At 40.9% G+C, this 22,323-nt stretch overlaps 2 protein-coding genes across 4 annotated transcripts in view; one reads left to right on the top strand and one right to left on the bottom strand.

The window, feature by feature from the left end:
• The window catches only part of LOC309530761 (uncharacterized protein), a 146,218-nt gene that overhangs the window by 28,964 nt on the left and 94,931 nt on the right, over positions 1-22,323 (top strand). The window lies entirely within an intron of this gene.
• Positions 3,555-22,323, bottom strand: part of WDR20 (WD repeat domain 20) — a 54,327-nt gene continuing 35,558 nt past the window's right edge. For all 3 annotated transcript variants that reach the window (XM_082218052.1, XM_082218053.1, XM_082218054.1), the window contains exons 2-4: positions 21,655-21,837; positions 16,655-17,935; positions 3,555-4,370 (exon numbers count right to left, since the gene is read on the bottom strand). In XM_082218052.1, the coding sequence (XP_082074178.1) occupies positions 4,317-4,370; positions 16,655-17,935; positions 21,655-21,837 (1,518 nt within the window). In that variant the 3' untranslated portion in view covers positions 3,555-4,316. The remainder of the gene's footprint in view (positions 4,371-16,654; positions 17,936-21,654; positions 21,838-22,323) is intronic.

Consider the following 22,323-nt stretch of genomic DNA (forward strand, 5'->3'; position numbering starts at 1 on the left):
GATGTATTCAAGGGAAGCATGAACCAGAACATAGCCATGTAGTTTCTATACTGCTAAAACGTTGCATTTCTTCCATGTATGAGGGCAACAACTCTTTAACAATATTGCAGTTTCATCTAAGTACCTATTGCATAGCAAAAGCCTCCGGTCTTGCTACCAGCACAAGTGAAAAGCATCTTCAAGCATCTTCAAGCACAAGCATTTCTCTGGTGTATTGACTTCATTCAGATCCAGAAAGTTAAGTGCAAATTCATGGAGCAAGTTCCTATTTTTTTAAAAAAATTACAGACATCCACTGTTGGGGGAAGTGCAGTATGCGCCAAACAGCAAAGGATCCTAAATACTGTGCTGATTAGATTACATGCCAAATTCATGAAAGGCTATTAATCTCAGTACCTCCCGCCCACACTGATTTTTGCATGGCATCATAAACTGGTCCTGGGATTTATCCCATTCCACCCCACTTCTGAGGTGGACTTACCTGGCTGGTGCTTTTCGGAAGAGTAGAGGCAGCTCAGAAGACGTGCTGCTTCTAGGTACCCATTGGCAAGTAAGTTAAGAGTGCAGTGCAGACACATTCTCTACACATCAGTCCTGGCATGCTTTCTTCCTGCATCATCAAGGTAATACAGTGGTGCCTCGCAAGGCGAAATTAATTCGTTCCGCGAGTTTTTTCGTCAAGCGAATTTTTCGTCTTGTGAAGCACGGTGTCGGAAAAGTTTTGGAAAAGCTTCAAAAATCACCAAAAACCTCAAAAAGGCTACCACACCGCGCTCTATCCTCAAAGTCAAGTCGCAACTGTATTAACGGTGTTAAGAAAAAGGAAACAAACTTGCAAAAAACGCAAGACGTTTTCGTCTTGCGAAGCAAGCCCATAGGGAAATTCGTCTTGTGAAGCAGCTCAAAAACCGCAAAACCCTTTCGTCTAGCGAGTTTTTCGTCTTGCGGGGCACCACTGTATAACATAAGTAGCCTTGGGGGAGGGGGTCACACCAGAACCCTTGAAAGGCACAAAAGGTAGCCAAGGACTGGATTGTTCTGTTGTTTTAGTGTTTACATGCAAGTGGGAAATGTCAGGTTTCAGCTTTGAAATCAACGCTGGCTCTTTTTCGTTTGAAGTTTGTAACTCATTTAGCTGATATGGTCTAATTTCACAAGCCAGAGAGGGAGCTGAGTCAAGGGATGGGGCTTCAGAACCCCTCAAAGTTCCTTGACCTGACCCACAACTAGCAGAAGCGAAATGTCATTCATCCAAAGCAAGCAAAAATACGCAAGCTTGCCCATTTTTTGCTGGTCTCAATTCAGCTTTCTCCGATGAGAGTATATTTTGTCACAGCTGTTCTATTGAAGCCTACAGAGCTGTCACATGACAACTACCACCAGCTGGGAGGGGCAGAGACTTCTTGCACAGCCCTCTAAGGAAAGAAACTTGCAACTGTCAAGCCACATGGGTTTCATGCATTCTGAAGTACAGCTATGCTCCCAACTTCCTCTCCTGCATTTGAACTTGAATCCCGCCATAGAAGTAACTTGTTCATTATAGTTCTGCCTCTTCGTGATTCAGGCTTTAATCCAAATTCTACTTACCTGGGAGTAAGCCCTATTTAATTCAGTATGAGAGACTTCTGAGTAGACATGGTTATGAGTGCAGCATTAGTCACATCGGAGGAGCAGCACTCTGGTGAACAGGTCATGAAGTTACTACTCAAGTGTTTCTTGCTCATATATTTAAGTGAAATTGTATACAGATATACTAACCAATGTGGAAGTTATACCAGGTGGGGCTGCCAGTGCAACTCTCCTTGCTACCGGGGCTTTGCAAAGAAATGCATATATTTAAAAGGTTAAGACTGCAAATACTTCCCTGTACAAATAAGAGCCTACGCAAGTCATCAGGTAGGGAATCTGTTTTCTTCTTCTTCTTCCCTTTTCAGACCACCAGAAATGAACAAGAATTACCCTCTTTCAAACTAATTAATACTTGTCTTGATTACATGCCAGAGCAGTCCTTTGGAAAAGCTGAAGGGTTTCCCCTATTCGTTTACAGCCTGCCATTCCTCCTGAGGGAGCTTAGGGCTCCATGATCCGATTTTGAAACATGCTGTTCAAAAAAGTGATTCGCACCACTTAGAGAAGCATGGTCTGACAGATTTAGATCTAGATGCAGAGTTTTGAATGTAACAGGCAATATGAGTAGCTAGCTGCCTGCCCACACCCATCCAAATATATAAAAAGCTATCTTTGAAGACCAGAGCTTTTAAACACATGAATATGCCTAAATATGTTACAGTGGTGCCTCGCAAGACGGAAAACCCGCTAGACGAAAGGGTTTTCCGTTTTTGAGCTGCTTCGCAAGACGAATTTCCCTATGGGCTTGCTTCGCAAGACGAAAACGTCTTGCGAGTGTTCCGATTTTTTTCCCCTTCCCCCCCTTTTTCTAAGCCGCTAATAGCCTTTTAGCCGCTAATCCGCTAATAGCCGCTAAGCCGCTAATAGCGCTAAGCCGCTAATAGGGTTGCTTCGCAAGACGAAAAAACCGCTAGACGAAGAGACTCGCGGAACGGATTATTTTCGTCTTGCGAGGCACCACTGTATGTAGGTTATAACCTTTGTGGACCAGATTTTTTTTTGGTTTTGTGAGGAGGCGTTAAAACTTGTCATGTTACTAGATATGTTGGGGGGGGGAGACTACTTTTGTCATGTGAGGAAGAAAGATGAAAGGCTCACTTCCACTCAAAAAGTTAAAAAGGTGAGGTTTTCACTATCAGGAGAATAATACCCAGCTCTCATAGATCCTGGTATCAAGCAGACAGCATTTTCTTCAATGAATATTAATAACAAAAGCAATAATCTATTACTTATACCCCACCCATCTGGCTGGGTTTCCCCAGCCACTCTGGGCGGCTTCCAACAGGAGATTAAAAATACATTAAAAAACCTCCCTAAACTGGGCTGCCTTCAGGTGTCTTCTAAACGTCATAGTTGTTTATTCCTTTGACATCTGATGGGAGGGTGTTCCACAGGGTGGGAGCCACTACCAGTGAAGAATTGAATTGAAATCTAGTGTCTTTATACTGTTCAAAATCAGTTTAATACTAACTAAGCAGCAGTTAGACTTCGTAGTCTGTCACATCTCTCCTCTGACAGAAGACATGCCTTTTTCTGGAAAATAAACTGTATAGTTTGACACATTATTCTATTGTATCAACCTATTTCACTGTATTGCTCTTAAACTGAATTTTAAATCAACATTTAAAATTATGCTAGCCTTAAAAATATGCTACATTGCATTTCTAATATATAAAAATGGATAGCCCTACTGTTAAGTGGCTAACCTTGATTAGAAAATTAGGCCAATTTTAAGAATTGATGTAGTATTTAGAATATAGTGGGGAAATATTATGCCTTATAACAAAGGGCAAGCTTGGTTAAATAGGTAGTGAATCCAACCTGAGTGTTTCCAAAATGAATGTGCCCTGCATGTCCACGCCAATATTACATTCAAAAAAGATTACATCACAGTTGATTTAATTTAAACAGAACATAAACAAAACTGCATATTCAAGATAGTTTAATATGTATTTTCTGAATTAGAAATATCACTTTCCTAAATGAAAATTACTAGTGTAATGACTCATTTCTCCCCCGATCACTGAATTACATTATTTACACATATAATACAGATTGATTGTAGCTCAAAACATTATTAAAATAAAATGTTTCATAGATACAAAGGATCTCTTTCCCCATAACATAGCTTTAGAGGGTGTCCAAACACCCATTTAAAAGTAATTTTCTACTAGCATTAAGCTATTTAAGTGCAAACAATCTTTTTTGGGGGGAGGGGGGAACCTCTATGATTGCAGCATCCATCTTCCTGAATTACATTTATGAAGCCAGAAAGTAATGACTTTCATTTCCCATGAGAGCATTCTAGACTAACCATTGCTGGATAAAAAAATCAGTGCAAAAAAACCCAACAATGAAGTTCTAATTTATATAACCATTAAACTTATTCAGATTTAACAAACATTTTGTTTTACAGAGAAATTGGAAAAGTTATACTATTTTTAACTGCAACACCAAAAGAAGTATTTTTTAGCAAAATCCTTCTTTCGGCCATCAGCCTAAATATTAGCTGTAAAAAGAATTCGTTACATTATTATTTTTGTAAAACACTATGTGATTCACATAACTCCAAGTTTACACTCTGCCTTTAAGAATTTGTGGTGCTCCCTGGCTGAACAGCAGCTCCTGGTTCCATTGCCATTACTTCTTGTTCTGTGTTCAAAGATTTGCTAGCAGAAATGTGATGGCTATACTACAGTTCCACTTGGAGAATTGGCCTGGTTTTGGGATGGCAATAAACCCTGCAAACAAAGCAATTTGCATTAATCCAGCATGAGAACCCAGCATTTAGTTTTCTAAACAGTTCTATATATATCTGTAGACTTTCAGTGCACAGTGGCATTTGCATATTATGACTTCAAAGTGATAGATCACATTGTTCGAACGTCTTAACATGAACGACTTCGCTCTTTATGTAGCAGTTTAGTTCAAAGTAACTTATAAGATGTAGATCATAATTAGAATTCCAGGGGTGTAGCAGCTGTAATATGTTCCAGCAAGCAAGGAATATGGTTGCTGCTTTAAAATGAACATGAAGTATCCTGATAAAACTTGACAGAGTGGGTTTTAGTCCACAGACGCTTATACCATAGTATGTATTCATTTTAATAGGCCCCAGGAATCTTGATTATGACCGTAGTATGATTAGATTTTAGCTCATGTCTTACAAAACTTAAGCTATCCTATTAAAAACATAAAGTCAGTGAGCTGCAGGGCACATTTGTGCCACAAGTCTTTTACCAGGAGGTTACGATCAACATGTATCTCTCCCTGCTGTATGCACCTTGCAACCATAAGACACAAGTATTCATGAGGGGCTCTTCAGCCAGATGTTTCAGAGTGCAAGCTGGAGCCCCTCTCAGCCACTGTATCTATGCCAAGGAAAGATGCTGCAGCCTATTGTTCCTTGGATGCAGAACTGCTGGTTGGGGGGGGGGATTACCCTGCTTTTTCAAATGACATACAGTGGTGCCCCGCAAGACGAATGCCTCGCAAGACGGAAAACTCGCTAGATGAAAGAGTTTTCCGTTTTGGAGGTGCTTGGCAAAACGAATTTCCTATGGGCATGCTTCGCAAGACGACAATGTCTTGCGAGTTCCTGCTGTTTTTTTTCCTTTCCCCCCTTTTTCTAAGCCGCTAAGCCGCTTATCAGCTGATCCGATCAGCAGATAAGCCGCTAAAAGCCGCTAACAGCGCTAATCCGTCAATGGGCTTGCTTCGCAAGACGAAAAAACCGCTAGACGAAGAGAATCACAGAACGGATTCTTTTCGTCTTGCGAGGCACCACTGTAATGGACCCTTCCCAGCCTGTGGATCTGCCCAGCCAACAGAACCAATGTTGCCTTTAATAGGAAATCATTTCACCTCTAATGAAACCCACAAACGGAACACTAACAAGCAACTGCAGCTAGTGGTTGCGCTTGCAGTGAACTCTCACGTTTCCAATCAGCATTTTTAAAAAACTGAGTTTTAAACAATGGGAAATGTTCATTTCACATTTAATTTGCAGCTCGCTAAGCAACCGTTTCTCCAATCAGAAACTGATCAGCAAGGCTAGCAAAGCTGGCTTTAGAGATACGGTTCTGAACATTTCTGTATTACACCCCTCCCCTAACAGATACACTGGCATCTACACCTAACTTGGGTGCTTGTCTTTTTAGTTTTGTTTCTTAAATACCATTGTTCCACTTTAAGTATGCATGGGGGAAATCCCTCATTTTGAATACTTGGTTTTGCAGGTATTTTTCTTACCTGAATATTGTGAAATTCAGGTTGGATCAACCAGATGGGCGGGGTACAAATCATTATTATTATTATTATTAATTGTAATGTAGAATTAAGTCTTCGGAATCTACAGGAGCTCTTTTGGGGTCCGAACCAAATACTGAGAAAGCGCTATGAAAGAGAAGTAAACTCCCTGCTCTTGAAACCAGGTTGGACAAAAGTGCCCTGCTTTGGAGAACACAAGCTGCCCAGACCAGAACCTGGCCTGATATTTTCATCTCTTAAAAATGTCTAAACCAAGTTTATTCAAGATGCCATTTCAGGTAGCACACAGAAAGAAAGACATAGCTCCTCCGGGTGCACTAGGGTATAATTCAAAGTGTCTTCATTTTAAGCCCAGGAGCCTAATCACTGTTTCGGTAGGGACACACTTTTCATATTATAGTGTTATGCACAACATAGTCTAGCATACCCCACACCAAAGTTATGTCCCAGAGAGAAATGTGTAAAACTGCTGATTTCAAAACGGGAAAGGAACCTTTAAGAAAACACCACTCTGAATAAGGAATATAGCATTAGCTAGAAACAAGAGACAGGAGAAAGTAGCAAACAAATGTGAAGTCAGATCTAAACAATCTGCACAAACTTGCCATGTCATAGGAGTGACGGCCCCAAAGTTGGATTCAATAGGCAAAATAAATGCTAATGGACAACCCTTAATCAACGTAGCTAAACAACACGGTCTGTTCTGTGGCTGATATCTGTATGGTCACTATACTCTTTACGTTTCTCATACATGTCAATATTAATAAACAAATTGATTTACTTGGTTAGGCCACAGGTCCAAATGATGAATATCATCCAACATCAGTGATTTCCTGTTAACCCAGGTGTTCATAATCAGAGTTTGACAACAAAATTTGACTTAGTAGACAGATGTAGGCAGTGGTGCTCTCAGCCGAATTGGTGAGGGTTACTTTTCACTACCAAAGTCCCCATGGTTCATGCCTCCGGTTTGCATTTCTGCACATTTCCATAGCTCTTCACAGCCACCGTTTCTTCTCATCTGTCACTGCTGGGGGGGGGAGCAGGGGGGGAGAGAAGGGGGAACATGTCCCCATTTCCAAGGCGGCTGGACCCATGATCTTCTATGCTGTGATTGCACATGCATCCCATTGAAAAAATGTAGTGCAGAGCAAATACATTTATATTTGGATATGGAAGTGTACTCAAACATATATCCCTAATGCAAAAGTGTGTTTGGATGGGGAAATGGCTCTCCCCCGCCCCCCCCCCCCGCATGCATAGACTTGAAAAATTGTCAGAGGTGTGTAACTTTCCCAACAATTTCTTTAAGCACTAGTATACAGCCTCTGAACGAGCAAGTTCTAATTGGCTGGCTGCGAGCACCTAGCCTGACTCGAGCTCTGGACCAAAAGAAGCTGAATTCTGCGACCTGTATGATTATGAAGCAATTACATCTATTTGCTGGATTTGCATAATATGTTCTGCTTCTGCCAGGCATGGGAAACTGCAAGGGGTTTCAGGGCACTGAAACTTGACTCCTCAAGATCTTATTCATCCAGCATTCTAGCTTCTTAGAACTTCTATGGCATGTACCCATTCAAAACTATCTATGAAACTATAAATGCCGGAAGTGTGTCCTTTTAAAATAAAGCAACGAAAACAGAGGCCATCATATTCTAAACTCTGCATAAGATGGGTTAAGTATGGGGGAAATTACAAAATATGACTGACTGTTGTCCATTGGTCCAAGTATTCTGATTAACAGCAGCTCTTTCCCAGTTCCGCTTGTTAAAATCCAGTTTAAATCCTTTAACAGCAGGTGCTTGCCAGTGAATCTAGAATCTTCTGTATACAAACACCATGGACTCTCTCCAGGGCTGGCCTGATCATTAGAGGAAGTGAAGCATCCACCTGAAGTACCTGATTTTGAGTATCATTAAAGAGCAGGAAATTGCGGCTTATTCTTTTTACTGCCAGAAAGAAGTGCTTGAAGGATTTTCTTCCTCAGGTGCCAAAATAACTTGGCTGGTCTTGGGTACTATGTACCTTGAAAGGAGGCATTTGATGCTCTATCAGGCAACAACATATCTAGAGCAGGCCCAGTTTGCAACTGAGCTATGGACTTTTGCTTGCGGAGTACACACAGGCAGACTAGATACCAGCCATTGCTAAGCCCAACTTTAATGATTCATTTTTCCTCCTATAGCCAGCTGCCAGTAATAGATCCATTAGCCATAAGTAACTTAGAATGAAACATCTATGTTCAAAGGCAAATTGGGCAGTCTTTGAGCAGTGCTAGTTCAGCAAGGGTTGGAAATTTTTAATGATATTCTAATTGTCTTCTCTTACTCTTTCCAAGTTCTAAGCTGTTCAAGCTAACAAATGGTGACTCCCGTCAGCACAAAGCTGTTTAACAATATAAAAATGTCCTTCAAAATTATCTAAAACACTTGGGCCTGGGTCCAGAAAACTACGTGACTAATTTGACACCCAGAGGGCTTTTGTATTGATCAGTCAGTCCCCATCACCACAGGCCTGTTCAAGGAGCATTTAAGTATAAAGAACTACTTATACTCAATACTTTTCAAGCCTTTTAGCCAACTAGCTCAAATACTGTGTGCGGCCTCCATTCACTTCTCCCCGAGTACAGCAGTTTAAGCTGTGGAACCCTAGGGTGTTAAAATATTATTGTAGCTCCATTTTGCTTCCTTTAATAATTTTAAATAATAATAATAGTAATAGCAACAACCACCACCACCACCACCCAACAAATGTTATGGGCTACAACTCCCACATCCCTGGCCATGCTGGCTGGGGCTGAAAGAAGCTGGATCCCAGCAATAGCTGCAAGATCCCCAATTATCTAATTCTGTTAAAGCTAGAAGTAGGACATTTCAGCTCTGAAGTAGTAAAGAGTTTGAAAAAGATCACTACTTGAAGCCTGTGTGTTCTATTATTCCCTTGTGGGTATTTTTGGTATTGTTTCATCTGTTTCTGGATAGTGCAGAACTCTGGAGAAGGGTTTGCTTTAAACCCAAATAAGAACAGACTTTCATTTATTATAGTGTAGATCATTCCTATTTAATATGCATTTCTCCCCTAAATTTCCCAACCAGAAAAGAATCAAAATATATTTAGTGCCTTGGGGTGCAGCTGACATCTGAGCTGGTATGCCCCAAGTATACAAAAATAATCAGGGATCAAATATATCTTGGCTTTGTGGGGCTTAGGAAACAAAAACCATCATTGATCAGCTTCAACAAAATCTATTACATGCATATCTCAGTTACACATAGGAAAGAAAAGAAGCTTAGCTGAGACATTGTAGAATAACTGAAGACAGGTTTTTTGCAGGTCTCACACTTACTATATGCTGCAAATCAATAAATTTTCACTGGCCCAACTTTCCATGGTTATTACGTAGGCATCCCTTTCAAGTAATCATTTACTCGATAGAATGAAAAGGTAGCTATTTCTCTATCAAATATAACAAGTAGGGCATAATACATCTTGAATCTCTTAAGGTACCATCCTTAAGTCTAAGGAGGGAATCCAGCTGCTCTCTCTATTTTTTCCTTTTTGTTTGCACATACATCGGGGTGTTTGAAAGGGTTCATCTACCATCCACAGAAGGGAGACAGGATCATTCCCTAGTTTGCTTTTAAAGAAAACTGACTGTTTCAGAAAGGTTGTACAAGGAAACTATCAAAAAGAAATTCAACTATGATCAATTTAAAATATTTCTTTTCGAATGCTTGGCACATCAAGACAGGAAAAGGTTCTTAGAACAATTCAAGTATTTTTCTTGGGCAAGCAGACGAAGTTGAAACAACATTGCTTCTATGCAAATACTCAGGGAGGAAACCGGTACCTTGCATAACACACTGCAACAAATATTGAGACAGTGAGAGCCAAAGCTACCTGACAGACAAAAAAGGCTGCTCTCTTTAGGCACAATAAAAATAAGCTATTCCATTCAAGACTGGTTAACAATGGGGAGCCCTATGAAACACATTTAGGGGGTGCAGGGGGAGGCAGAATCGCCAAAATTTGCCTCCCTCCCATTCATCTGATGTATTACTTCTGTCGGAAGACTTCACTGGACACCACCCAATCTCTTTACAGAAATTAGGACTGCATAATCTTATTGATGTAATGCAAGTTCTTCTTACAGACCTCTTCTCAAATATATCCACTTTCCCTTTTGCTTCTATCAATGAGACACGAAAAAGCATTTGGCAGTAGTTGGGGCACCGTGCTCTAGTGCATTGCATGTCACTTCTACAAGGTCTATTGCCAGGGGTCCCTAACATAGTGCCTCCAGATGTTGCTGTGCTACTTATTCCATCATTGCCAACCATCAGCCAGGCTGGCTTGGGCTGATGGAGGTAGGAGCCAAATGAAATCTGGGGGGCACCATACTGGTACCCTGAATATAGCAAACTTCAAGGAGCAATACCCTTCATATGTTCAAGGTATATACTCTCTGCAAGTAGGATCTCACACCAAGATATGGGTAAAGGTAAAGGTACCCCTGCCCGTTCGGGCCAGTCTTGACAGACTCTAGGGTTGTGCGCTCATCTCACTCTATAGGCCGGGAGCCAGCGCTGTCCGCAGACACTTCCGGGTCACGTGGCCAGCGTGACAAGCTGCATCTGGCGAGCCAGCGCAGCACACGGAACGCCGTTTACCTTCCCGCTAGTAAGTGGTCCCTATTTATCTACTTGCACCCGGAGGTGCTTTCAAACTGCTAGGTTGGCAGGCGCTGGGACCGAACAACGGGAGCGCACCCCGCCGCGGGGATTTGAACCGCCGACCATGCGACCGGCAAGTCCTAGGCGCTGAGGTTTTACCCACAGCGCCACCTGCGTCCCTTAAGATATGGTTACGGTTGCTAATTTAGCAGAAACTGCTGTACCCACTGAGGAGCTTGTCTCTCTTGTCAAGTTTGGAAGCTATGTTGCCCGGTGGCCAAAATTAGGGATGATCCATTCAAAAATTAAACCGGAGCCAGTGCAGAGAATCTTCAAATGCTTTTCCTGGGGAAAGCTATATGCTGAAAGTCAGAATATGAATATGATCAAATGAATATGATCTTGCTGTGACACAGACTCTGTACCCGAAGGTAGTGGTCATATAACTCTTCAGCAAGGACAGCTCCACCCCCTCCCCTTTTCATTCTGTGTTTTCATAAAGCTTGGGGAGGGGGGTCACTGCTAGGTTTAAAGCCACTTTGGTGCACAGAGGCAAATGGACAGGAATCAAAGGAATTGGGTAACTAGAAAGTAACGTAACTGAACAGTAGTAGGAAGTATGGCTTTGGAAACCAAGTTGGGAGATGGATTTTTAAATCCATATTCAACATGCCAGTCTGGGAAAGATACCTTCTTGTGACACTACCATGCCTGCTTCAGATATAATTAAGAATTCTTGCTTTTGGAGAGAACACAGAACCAAGTGGTCTAACCAAATCTGAATTAAAGTTTGCCAGCAACATCCTGCAGTATCAGCAGCCTACATGACCCAAACGGATACACAAACACTTGAGAGTTCCATGAATCTGTGTTTACAGTTAGCCTTGGGTTGTCCTTTTATGCACTTCATTCTGGTGAGCAGCCCCTAAAGCGCTTAAACATTAACGTGCATTGTTGATAAACAAAAGAGCTCCTGTAGAATCCAAAAGGCATTAATTCTCCATTCCATTGGTTGTTTAATGGATTTACATCATCATCTTACCGTCTCCCACAATTCCCTGTTATTTAAACTAGAAACACCAATTTTAACCACACCCACTGCATATTTTCTCATTTAAGTCATTTAACAATCCAGTATGATTCAAATGGACATGAATTATGACAGATCAATATAAGTAAGTAAGTCAAAGCTAACATCTGAAAACTGTATGAAATAAGAGGTTGTACATTGGTCATTTATAAAAATGGCAGTTACAGAGGCAGCAGTTTCACGGTGGCCATTTTTTGTTCAGGAATATGCTTCTTCCTGCATAGAAGTCTTAATTGCGGCCGATCAATATTAGAACTTCAGGCATGAGAAGCACTACTGACAGTTATCTACATTTTACAGTTCAGTCACACTTTTTATTTAATGTCAGTATACAGAGGACAACCCCAGTAAATTATTCTGTAATGTCAAGTATTTAGTAGGGTTCTTCAGCTGAAACAGTGACATAAAACGCTAAAAAATAAGCAGTATGAAACAAACATGATTTTTTAAAATTATAAATATAACAATACTTATTAAAGCTTCATTATTATTGCAACAGTCAATTTAGTTTAACAATTTGTTATGTTAGAAAGGCTCTTATGAAATTTATTCAAGTTGTCAAGAAATTAGATGGACGTTTATAAAGAAAATACATATGAATTTTACTGTTGATTTTTTTCCACTATATCATTACAATTTTGTACAGTATCACCTAACGTGTCAATCTTAACAAATTCATGTATACAGATTTCATAAATGCAGGAAAAAAGTCTCGCTTTTAAACTTTACACAAGTTATGTGACAGTAAATTAGCTGGTTTTCTTTCTTTAAGAACACAAGCAGGCCAGCAGTTATTCTAAATGCAAATTTAGTAGCTTTAACGTGGTAGGTGGAGACATATACAGTCTTTTCAAGTACATAACTGAGTTCCAAAAGATCAAGCATTTCTGAAAAGTCTTTAGTAAGAATCTTTCCCTCCTAATCTGGACACCCACATAATAAGGCAATTACTCTTTCCTGGCTTCACAGAAGTAACTGGCCCACTCTCAACTGGGCAGCTTCTTAACCTGGTGTACTAAGCCAACACCAATCCCGAGAACTTTGCATGGCAATATTTCAAGGAATTCCAACTCCCATTTGCAGTGTTTATGGTTCCGTATATTTCATTTTATATCATGGCAACCTCAAAATCAAGAACTGATTTAGCAATTCCTAACCATCCCTGAATTTAAAATTAAATCAAACGAAATAAGATAGTACTTCCCAACAGCACTTTATACTTCAGTTCTAACAAATGAAATGCCCTTTGCCAATGAAGATTTAGTAGTAAACGTGACGTCTTCCCATGCCCAAATAGTAAAACAAAATGTCTGTTAAAACAGCAATGATAGAACTCATTTAAACATGATGCTGTACTATATAGTTCCTGTTTATTGGAAAACTAAAGGACGCTCTATAATTTAACTCTAGATTTTTCCCTGTACAATATAGTTCAAATAAATATTCTAAATTTCATGTGCATTTTGTTGTACAAAGTGGTAACACATTTTCTCAGCCAGGGTATATGCTGCCATTTCACTCAACTACTGTATTCATTTGCAGTTGTCCACTCTTTCTTACCAGGAGTTTTCCGGTTAAGTAGTGGCAAGTTCCCCTGAAATTACAAGGGGTTGTAGATCAGGGATAAAGATGCGGTGGCCCTAGAGGTTCTGCTAGACTGCCGCTCCCATCATCCCCAGCCTTTGGCTCTGCTGCATGGGGCTTGATGAGAGCTGCAAGTCCAGTAACACCTGGAGGGCTGCAGATTAGCCTGCTACTGAAAGCAACACCTCCATGTGTGACAGTAGCACTGCAAAAGAAATGCAAAAGCTTTCCTGCCATCTCTGCCATACGATGTAATCAGGAAGGAAATGGCCGAGAGATAGATAAGCAGTTTGGTCTTTCCCAGTAGTACAGCATATATATATATATTTTTTTACAAAGTCATTACTGAGAAGTTTTGTTTCCTGTGAAGTAGGTAGTTTCTCCCACAAATTAGTGCACTTCTAAAATGTTGCCGCGGTATGCAACATGGGCTTGCCCCACGTTTTCTGCTGAACATGGTACTTTAGATCTGAACTCGTGTTTAAGTAGCATTTCGAAAGAGAAAGGAGTTAAGGAAGCTCAAGACATGATGCGAATGATACACAGAGGTCATAATGTTTGTAGCGTAGATCTTCTTGCTCCAACCCAGCAGTGAGTCTGTCTGTGCCCTATGGCGGGGGTGGGGGGAGATATTGTCCAGTGACATATGCAGGGCACTACATTGGCTTCCTCTGGCCTATGGGTCTCTGAGACTCAAGTCTAGCCAAGTATCAGCCAGACAAAATATGTTTATTCTAGGGAGGGACTGTCCGTACCAGGGATGGGTTAGCCTGCGGCCTTCCAGGTGTGGTCAGACTACAGCTCCCATCGTCCTCAACCATCAGCCATGATGGCTGGGGCTGAAGGGAGCCCAATACAATACCGCAGGTTGTCCACTCCTGCCTATTTGAACCCTGTTCTTCTCAAGAAAATAACATTTGCTTTCCTGACTGCATCAGCCTGGCAGACAGACAGGTGAGGAAGGAAAAAGACAGGGTTGGCTCAGTAGCAGTGAGGTTTCAGACTGCGCAACTGGTTGAGTCTTCTGGCCCATTTGCTCCTCAAACTGGAAGTTTGTGGCCCTTCTTTCCAACTGAGATCCTCTGCCAAAAGGTGGGTGGGAAAGAAATTCAGCAGAGGTAAAGGGCAATGGAAGTAGTTTTCGAGGAGTCTGGGAGAGAAATGTCAACGCGGGAAGGTAGCAGCTTTAAACTCTTTAAAAGCTACGGAACTAAACTATAGGCAAGACTAACATATGCAGTGTATAACCCAAGGGAAAGAAATATGTTACCATGAGTGTTTCTGAAGACTCATTAAATAAGTATAAAGTTTAGTAAGTGCTCTCCTATAGAACGAAAATGGTGCTTATTAACACCTTTCTGGAACAAAGACTTTCTTGGCCAGAGCCATGTAAACATATCACCTAACTTGCTAATTTAGGCCAGCTGAGTGAGCTCACCGACTGCAAAAATAAAGCATAATAATAATTTGAAACCCATTCTAAATAAACACATCCTAAACAATATGGCATTTACATCAGTGTGTGATATTAGTTTTCAAAGACCTAGTGAACAACATCAGCATGAAACTTACCTTTAATTAAAGATTTCCGCATTGGCCAAATAGAGAAATCCTAGCTTTTGGTACTGCATACTTATCTCTGAAATATTTGAAATGTGCTCCAAATCAAATTGTCATTTGCGTGCAAGTTACGACCTGTACCGATTAAACACAACTTCTTTGCAGAATTTTTACTTAATAGAAATGCAAGTAGCCAAAGGGTGAATGTTAAGTTACTTTAGAATATAGTAAGCAGAGGGGCTTGGATAGCTACCGACGATAGCTCAGCGATGCACATCTGCAAAATTACCTTCCAAACTGTTTGGCCCCTGGCACAGAAATACACACATTTCCATGATTTTAGCACTTGGGAACATAAACAGTTTTGTCCTTTATCCTTACCATTTGCTTTCCCCCCCGCACGAAAAGCAATGCCATATTTTTCCAGATTGTCTATCCAAGATAAGGCATACAGGTGACATTACATACCAGAACATGTTTGATAAGATTTCACTTAATATAGCTAATTATTACATATTTTAGAGAAGCTGTGAATCCTTACAGTCAAAATGGGCATTAATGTCTACTGAAAGAGTGTTAATTTTGTAAAACAGATGCACTTCAGAAACTCTCAACCAACACTTCCCAAGTTTTGGAAGATTTAGGAACAAAGTTTAGGAACCTTCAGGAAGATCTCCAGAAGATAACCAGCTGCCATTTAGGGTCTTTTGCTGGTTTATCCATCATAGGCAGAGATCAGGAGAACCCATGTGTGCATTCCAATGCACACACTGGGCTTCCCAAGTCTTTGCTTGCAGCTCTAACCCCTCACACAGTGCTGGGTTCTGAATTAAAGGATCCCCCCAACCCTTATTGGTTGCTTTTGGGGAGGCCCCTCTGAGAAGAGCAAGCCAAAGTCAACCAAATTGCATGCCCAAAAGCCACCTCAAAAGTCTTAGAGCTTGGCCATAGCCTGCAAATTGCCCATGAGTATTTGAAGGCAAAATAATTTTTATCAGTAGAAAGTACTAAATATTAAATAGATAATTTCAGTTTCTTAACATGAAAGAAGACATCACTAGTGCCACATTTTAAGCCTGTGGATTTAATGAAAAATGCATGAATTAAAAATACCTTTAACACAAACGTTCTGTAAAGTGATTAGGGGGTAGAAATGAGTAAGGGATACAATTCACTAGGAAGCTTTTTTTAAAAAAGTGACCTTACATATTTGGAGAAGATTGATATTAAAGATCAGAATGTTACAATGTATATTTAATACCAAGTTTATTCAAATTTTAAATGGCGACACTAAAAACTGCTCTTGAGATGATCACCGAAGGAGGAAGAGACTAACTTTTGGAAAGAAAGAAAAAGTGAGAACAGACCCTGCTTTATGGATTCCTGTCAGAATAAATGTTCCAACTTCAATTTACCCAGAATGCATGTTATGCAAAGCTACAGCTTACGCAAGCTGCAACCAATCCGATATCCTGAATGCCCTTACAATTCTACCCTCACTAGTTGATTTATTTTTTTTAGATTTGTCTGAATCATGTTATACAAAAATAGCTTTTGAAAATATAGGAAAACTATCACGGACACTTTGGATACACAACACTTCTCCAGCTGGAAGGCAACTGTATTTCAAAAGAACTTTACCTGGGCCAGACACTTCAAATCGTTCAGAAATATGGCATGCAGTATCCAAAAGTATGGCTCTGAGGAAATAATCTTTTCTTTTTTTCCTTTTTCTTTTTTACATTAAGCATAAAGAAATTTTATATTCAACATTCAGTTATGTTTTGAGAAAAACTACCTATTCAAGTTCTACTTCTTTGATGCAGCATTAAGGGTTAAAACTTACCACTTTACCAGGCCTTGCCCATGTGCAAATAAATCCCTCCTGACAAGCAGTGACTATACAGTCTTCAAGAAAAATTAACACAGTCAGTCTTTCGTGTGCTATCTTTTTACAGATAAGAGGCTCTAACAAAGGAACTTCCTCCATTCTGGGACACAGGGGCGTTCCCAAAGTTTTTGCTGGGTCCGTTTTGGTTTTAGTAACTAGGTTCAGTTTGTCACTGCTCTTGCTAGATATATGTCCCATACTATGGTTTCGCTTGTGGTCTTTTTCGTGGTGCCTCTCCTTCCGATCATGTAGTGATAAGGTTGCAAACTTACTAACGCCAGAGGCAATGGCGCCGTCCATGACACTGCTTTTACTGCCAGAATTGGAGACGGCAGAATGTGGAAGGCTATTGGACCGTGGAAGAGGAGGGGGCACAGAGTTCCCAGGTGTTGTGATGCTGTTTCCATTACTGCCTGGATTAGCTCCACCGCTTCCTGCAGGTGGGCTGGTTGCATTCATGACATTTGTGTGTGTCCTTGCTCTCGAGAGGGGCTGGTGTGGGAAGAGGATATCTTCTGTTAGGTCCCATAAGCATAGCTGCGTGTCCTGGCCCACTGAACCAAACCTATATGTGACACTTACTGGACGACTGTCCGTAGAGTTCCTTTTAGATAGCCTAGACTGCGTGCTGTTTGCTCGATCCCTTCCAAAATGAAGAAGGTCTTGGAAGTCCTCGTCGCTGCCACTGAATTCCATTGGGTCGCTTTCTTCTACGCTAGTGGTATACGGATCAAAGGCCACGACGCTGACCCAGGATTTGTGTCCGTGGCCTCTAGCTATCACTCGGCAGTCCACAAAAGACCAGACAGTCACTAAGTCGTCTTCTCCGCCTGTCACGATGTATTTGCCATCGGGGCTCCAACATGCGCACAGCAGCCCTCCAAAGTAGCTTTTCATTGTACCGTGCAACTCCACAGAATCAAAGTTAAATACACGAAGAAAGCCATCCTGGCTTACACATGCCAGGAATTTCCCATCTGGGGAAAAAGCAAATTCGTTCAGGGCCCCCTCACCTACTGTCCATTTAAGCAAAGGGTTTCGTGTAGATTTGCTCTTGCATGTATGGACTGCAAAACTTTCTCCTTGTTTGAGTAGCTGATAGTGTGGGGCTGTGGTACCACAATTGTGTTCCACGTTATACAAGTACATATTGCCACTGGAATGAGCTACTAGGAAGAGGCTTTCTGAACCAGGAACCCATTTTACACAAGTTACTCTGGACTTGTCTATTAGTCTCTGGAAAACAAAGGAAAGAAGGTACACATCAGAGTCATCTCAGTTTTGATTTTTCATTTAACAAGGTAATTAATTTTCTGCCATTCAGCATTTAATACACAAAGTTATTCTACTTGCAGAAAACAAGCCTATGACTACTTCAGTTATAAGCTACTGTGTGCTTTTCTTACCCCATGTAGATCTGGAGTAACATTACAATGGTCAGCATGATTTGTGGCAAGCCTCCCTTAACACAGTTCAATGAAAAAAAGAAAGTCAGGCTGTGTACATTCTGGGAAGAACTTACTCATCAAATCTGAATCTGACATAGATTTTTTTTGGGGGGGACCCCCTGAAAAGACAACCACTTAATATGTCCTTGGAAAAAGAAACCTAGCTTTAAGGATCCAGAAGAAAAGAAGCAATTTAGTAGAATAATTGGACCACTTTAGGTATTATAGCTCTACCTTACTGAAGTGAAAATAGGAAGGAAGCAGAAGTTATTTCAACAAAAATAATGGCAATTGCAAAGTATGCTCAACTTAAAAAAATACTTTGACAGTCTGGACCTAGGATGGGGAGGAGAGATCTAGTATCTGGGCAAGTTAAAATCTTTGAGCCACTTAACAAATACTGCATTGCTTTTGTGTAGAAGATGTCTAGACATTCAAGGTAATTAGTTACGATAGATGGAAGAGATTTTCAGTTGCGGATTCCACCTTCCAATTACCTGTGCTGGGCTTCTATGAACAACCAATGCAATTTGGCCTGTGGGTTCATTATCTTTAAGTGATAGTAATGGCACTTCTGTGGGTTTTATCATTATTCTGCCAACCTAAGCCATTCAAGCATCACAACAAAAAAGGGAAGAAGCAAATAACAGTAATACCGGGGGGGGGGGTTGTAACCAGCTATAAAACTAAATATCCTTCCCTCTCTGGACTGTAGCATGTCTTCAAATGGGACACAACTTATTTTATTTGTTTAACAAAAAATTATGATACAATACTTTTTCACTAGTACAGTGATGTAAAGGCTGCTCACTGAGGGAAAACACTTACTATAATTTCAATAATCCCTGGAGACTATAGGGGGGGGGAAATCATCAAATTATGAAATGTGAAAACCCCATCCTAGAGTTCTTGCTCTGTCTTGTTCAATATAGGATATACATCAATGTGACAAATTGTGTACAATGCACAATATGTTAAATGAGCAGCTGTAGCCAGAAAGGGCTGGGATGGTCTAGAGAAGAGTCCATGGAAGGAGGCTGGCAAAAGCTGATTTCCCCTTTGGGCTTCAGGGGAACCTACTGAATAGGGTGGGTTGAGGTATGGGGGCTAATGGATCCCTGATGATCTGGAGTCAGTACAAGCAAAGAAGGTTTGCATTTCCCCGGCGTTAGGGTGGGGGAGAGAAAGGTGGTAATATTAATAATAAAGAAGAAAACAGGACACTTTCCTTTTGTGAAATCCCTTACATTAAAGCTTATTCTGGGATCCAAGTCCAATTTTCAGCAATTACCCCTCCCCGCAGAAGATGCCACCCCCCAACACACATTTCCCCATCTCACATTGTTCTGGAGAGTCTTTTCTCACATGGGCGGTGGCAGGAGAAGATGAGAAACTCTCCTTCTGTAAGCATCCTTAAGTCAACTTATCATAGGATCCAAGCTAGCAAATTTATAGTGAGATGCAGAGTTCTTTACTACTCTTGTCTCAGCAAACTACAAAGAAAAAAACATGCCCGGCCCAAAGTCCACCATATTCTGTACTAAGGTGACCACTTTCAGGAATATGCCTCCTGAACCCCCGAAAAGTGAAACATTTTCAGTCAATGAAACAAAAGAAGGTTTTATAGGTCTGGCTGACATTCATGAGAACAGGACCCAAAAAACCCCCAACCCAGCTTATATTCAGGGTTACTCAATGATCCACCTTCTAGAATAATTCGACTGACTCATAATCAATGTTAGACTTCGAGTTAACGATTTTACTCACACAGGTGCTAGAGATGCACAAATGTGTTTTGAATGTGTTTGCAACTACCTGAGTTGCTATAGCAAACTGCTGAGCATATTTATGAGTGGACAGAAGGCAAGACCTTTAAGCATCAGATTTTAGAGACTCACTTTAAAGTAGAATTTGTATTCAAATTAAATTACAGATCTCTCTAAAAATCTGGCAGCCAAACATCGCACCGTCATGTGGTATACTAATCCTCAACAAGTTAAAACAAAAAAAAATGCTTCTTTCAAGTTGCACCAGATTTTATTATTATTATTATTATCTATCATCATCAGTAACAAGGCTTTAAAGCCAGTACAAAATTGTGGAACAAGGTTTGTGACTTACAACTGCTCTCACAGTGTTATATTTTCTTTACAAACCACTGCAATGAACGATAAACTATACCTAAAGCAAGTTGCAGCACATTTTGTCCAAATTGTGCTGATCCATCTTTGGAGAGCTAATGATCTGGGATAGCTAAGTCAGTAGAGGATGAGACTTTTAATCTGAGAGTCACGGGTTCGAGCCCCATGTTGGGCAAAAGACTCCTGCATTGCAGGAAATTGGCCAAGACGACCTTCGTGGTCCCTTCCAACTCTACAATTCTGTGATCTTGCCTTGTATGCAAAAGGAGAACAGGGGGAGGTGTTTGGGGACAGTTGTCTTACATTATGAATTACCCACCCCTGTAGAATAGTTACTTAGCAATCCAAAAATCACTTTCATGGTCCCAAAAAGTTTCATGGTTCCAAAACTGTCTTGGGTATGGCAAAGGCCGGTATGTATGTGTTCCAGTTCCACTGCATGGTAAAATACTTGAAATTGAGGAAAGCTGCAAAGCAGTAAGCTGTTCAAACTAAGAAACCAGAGTGCAACTCGCCTGAAGGAGCTCTTCGGATGCAGCTGTCCAAGTTCGAAGGTAAACCAAGAACTAATAAATTTATGTTCTGCAAATATGCAAGCTTTTAAGCATTAATATTAACTGAAATAGGTCTAAAGCATTCCATATAACAGTTCATGCAATCATAGAATGGTAGAGTCTACCCATTTCAGCACTGTGTCTACTTTATTTTATTTTTTTGCTGCCACAGGCAAAATTATTGGGCCTTTGGGAGCCAGATCAATCCCTCACCCTGAGGGTTAGCCACCCTTGGATTAGGAGATGACACAGATGTAACGCTGCCCACAGTTTAAGTGCACTGCTATAGCCCATACAGTACTCCAGTCTTCTGACAATAAGCAAATGGTGAGAAATTGAGGGTGTGAGAAAAACCACCACCTCTTCCATAGTGAAGAAGAAGAGGAGGAGTTTGGATTTGATATCCCGCTTTATCACTACCCGAAGGAGTCTCAAAGCAACTCACAATCTCCTTTCCCTTCCTCCCCCACAACAAACACTCTGTGAGGTGAGTGGGGCTGAGAGACTTCAGAGAAGTGTGACTCGCCCAAGGTCACCCAGCAGCTGCATGTGGAGGAGCGGGGAATCGAACCCAGTTCACCAGATTACGAGACTACCGCTCTTAACCACTACACCACACTGGCTCTCCAGTGCATTACTGTGACACAGTCCCTCTCACATAATGTGATATAAATGTGCTTTCCCACTTTCAAAGGCTTCCCCTAGTATCCCTCCAAGGTGACTATTTTCAAATGGAAAAACAAACATGCATATGGAGAGCCCATAAAAGAAAATAAACGTTTGCATGCACCAAGATTACGGTATCCACTTACTTCCTCATTAAATAATTTGCTAGTTTCTTTTTTAATAGGATCTATAAGTTGCACCTGGCCTGCAGAGAAGCCCACTAGTAGAGAAACACTTTCTGCCGTGGCTGTTAAATGATTGAAGTCATGACACGTTGGTTGTGTTCCTTTGTATATCCTTTTATCTATTGGTTTACTCAAGTCAGCAGCCTGCAAAAAGATTGAAAATAAGATTAGCAATGAATATAACGGTACTCTAGTGTGCTCTACAATAGAACAAGTCTGATGTTTGTAGCAACTGTGGCAACAATGCAGGATTAAAACCCAGAGAGAATTTAAAAACTAACTTTAAGTAGACCATTCGGAAATCATGTACTAAAGCAATTTTTGTATAGTCAAGAGTTGCTGTTCTCCCTGAGAGTCATCAGGAGGCCAAAATATATCTTGTCACTCATGAACTGACCTCTTCAGAAACGCACAGAGTCTATCAAAAGTTGGCACCACCTGGGCTTCCCAGTCAGGCAGAACATGCATTCATGGAAAGCATTACACAGTAACATGCACATTGGCAGCACATACAAAAGTTCAAAGAAGTTGCAACTGAGTATGGATATCTCAACTCCTTAACAAGAAGTTCCCTTACTCTGTAAACATAGTGGACCAAAAGTTTTACTGTATATTAACACCTTAGTACAA

Source organism: Podarcis vaucheri (genome assembly GCF_965113315.1).
Source record: "Podarcis vaucheri genome assembly, chromosome: 1".
In the NCBI taxonomy this organism is placed as follows: Eukaryota; Metazoa; Chordata; class Lepidosauria; order Squamata; family Lacertidae; genus Podarcis; species Podarcis vaucheri.